Source organism: Myotis davidii, unplaced genomic scaffold, assembly GCF_000327345.1.
Source record: "Myotis davidii unplaced genomic scaffold, ASM32734v1 scaffold1453, whole genome shotgun sequence".
Lineage (NCBI taxonomy): Eukaryota > Metazoa > Chordata > Mammalia > Chiroptera > Vespertilionidae > Myotis > Myotis davidii.
This window is the reverse complement of record NW_006284441.1, coordinates 221,852-223,785: the sequence shown is the minus strand read 5'-3', so window position 1 is coordinate 223,785 and position 1,934 is coordinate 221,852. Positions and strand designations below refer to the sequence as shown.

Genomic DNA, 1,934 nt, shown 5'->3' with positions numbered 1-1,934 from the left:
GGGAGGGGCCCCCTGGTCCCGGGGGGACTCCGCTGGAGGGCGGGGCGGGGCGGGCGAGGCCCCAGGTGGGGTTGCAGTAGGTACCGGGGCCGCTCGGCCGGCGAGGACTGGGTCCCGGGCTGGACGGGTCCTGTGGGTGCTGGGTGGGGGCTCTGGGCGCACAGCTGGGGGCAGGGGTCCCGGTTCCTCAGCCCGGCCCTCGCCCCCAGGATGGGCAGCAGCTCGCTGTCCGAGGACTACCGCCAGTGCCTGGAGCGCGACCTGCGCCGCGGGCGCGCGGGCGTGTGCGGGGACCCGTCGCTGCGCGCGGTGCTCTGGCAGATCCTGGTGGAGGACTTCGACCTGCACGGGGCGCTGCAGGACGACGCGCTGGCGCTGCTCACCGACGGCCTGTGGGGCCGCGCCGACCTGGCCCCCGCGCTGCGCGGCCTGGCCCGCGCCTTCGAGCTGCTGGAGCTGGCGGCCGTGCACCTGTACCTGCTGCCCTGGAGAAAGGAGTTCACCACCATCAAGGTGGGCGCCGGCGACGAGGATGGCGCTTTCTTGACCAGGCGTGGGGGTGAGGGGTTTCTGGGGTCCTCAGCCCCTGGTCTCCGGGCGCAGAGCGCGCTGAGGGGTCCTGCGTGTGTTGGGTCAGCTGTGGGCCGAGGGCCCGGTGGGCACTCCCAGCGCTGAGAACAAGGGGGGTTGGGGTGGAGGCCACCCCAGGGTGCCTGCCTCCTGGGTGGCTCCTGCCCCTTAAAGCTCCCTTCACTGCCCTCCCCCAAGCGGCCTGCGGCCCCAGTTGCCATAAAAATCCTAGGACAAGCCCACGGGAAGGACTCGAGTTTCCATGGTCGCCCTCATTCCTCCAGGATGTGGGCTGATCCCGTTGATAGAGAATGAAGCCAGGGGGGTGTGCCCTGGGAAAGCAGGCAGGGGCTTGGGGAGCCTGGGGGGTGCGCAGACTGGGCAATGGCCTAGCTCACCCCCGGCCCAGGTAGGGCGGTTGTGCTCGGGGCTGGCCTGGCCCCTGTAGATGAGCAGCCGCCAGCAGAAGGGGGCAGGCGCTGGTGCTTAATTCGGAAGTGCAGGGAGGTGATGATGTCACTGGGCACGTGGGCGCTGGCCTCCACAGTTGTCATGGCAGCAGCAGCCTTTCTGGGGAGAGGAGCTCTGGAACCCACTGCTCACAGAGGACACAAGCTGGTCTGAGGTTCTAGGACTTTCATTCATCCATTCAGAGGGTAGGGTGGAGGGTGGGGCGTGCAGGTCCAGCCCCAGGGGAGGCTGAGAGCAGAAAACAGGCCGGCCCTTGAGGCGCTCCTGGGCCTTGGTGTTGGGCAGACCCGGGGGAGGTCTGGTTCTGCCCCCTCCTGGCTGCGAGGCGCTGGCACCGCTGTGAGCCGAGGAGGGCTCATGGCCCAGGGCTGTGGGTTTGGAGCTGCAGAGGGATCCAGCAGGTCGCCATCCCAGCTGGTTTTCTTGTGCACACAACCCTGCCGTCCGAGAAGCACGTACCCATCTGGAGCCCGGAAGGCAGTGGGTTTCTCGGTGAGGGGCCTCTAGTGTGTTCTTACCTCTGAACCGGGAGGACAGATGCATTTCTTAAACTGTGGTGAGGGGGCTGCCCCAGTCGCTGGCACCAGGCTGCCATCGGAGCGGGTGTGGCCGAATGGCCAGGGCGGAGTGCGGGCCGGGCTGCTGCTAACCGGCCTCCTTTGCAGACGTTCTCAGGGGGCTACGTGCACGTGCTGAAGGGTGCGCTGTCCGAGGACCTCCTCATCCAGAGCTTCCAGAAGATGGGCTACGTGCCCAGGGACGACCACTGCCTCACGGTGACCGCCCTGCCCCCCGCCCACCAGCTGGTGCAAGTGGCCCTGGGCTGCTTCGCCCTGCGGCTCGAGTGTGAGATCCTGGGCGAGGTGCTGGCACAATTGGGCACCAGTGTGCTG

The 1,934-nt window shown here is 68.2% G+C and overlaps 1 protein-coding gene across 1 annotated transcript in view; it reads left to right on the top strand.

The window, feature by feature from the left end:
- Positions 1-1,934, top strand: part of LOC102768865 (charged multivesicular body protein 1a) — a 39,416-nt gene that overhangs the window by 17,761 nt on the left and 19,721 nt on the right. The window contains exon 3 of the mRNA XM_015572061.1: positions 207-435. Within this exon, the coding sequence (XP_015427547.1) occupies positions 211-435 (225 nt within the window). The 5' untranslated portion in view covers positions 207-210. The remainder of the gene's footprint in view (positions 1-206; positions 436-1,934) is intronic.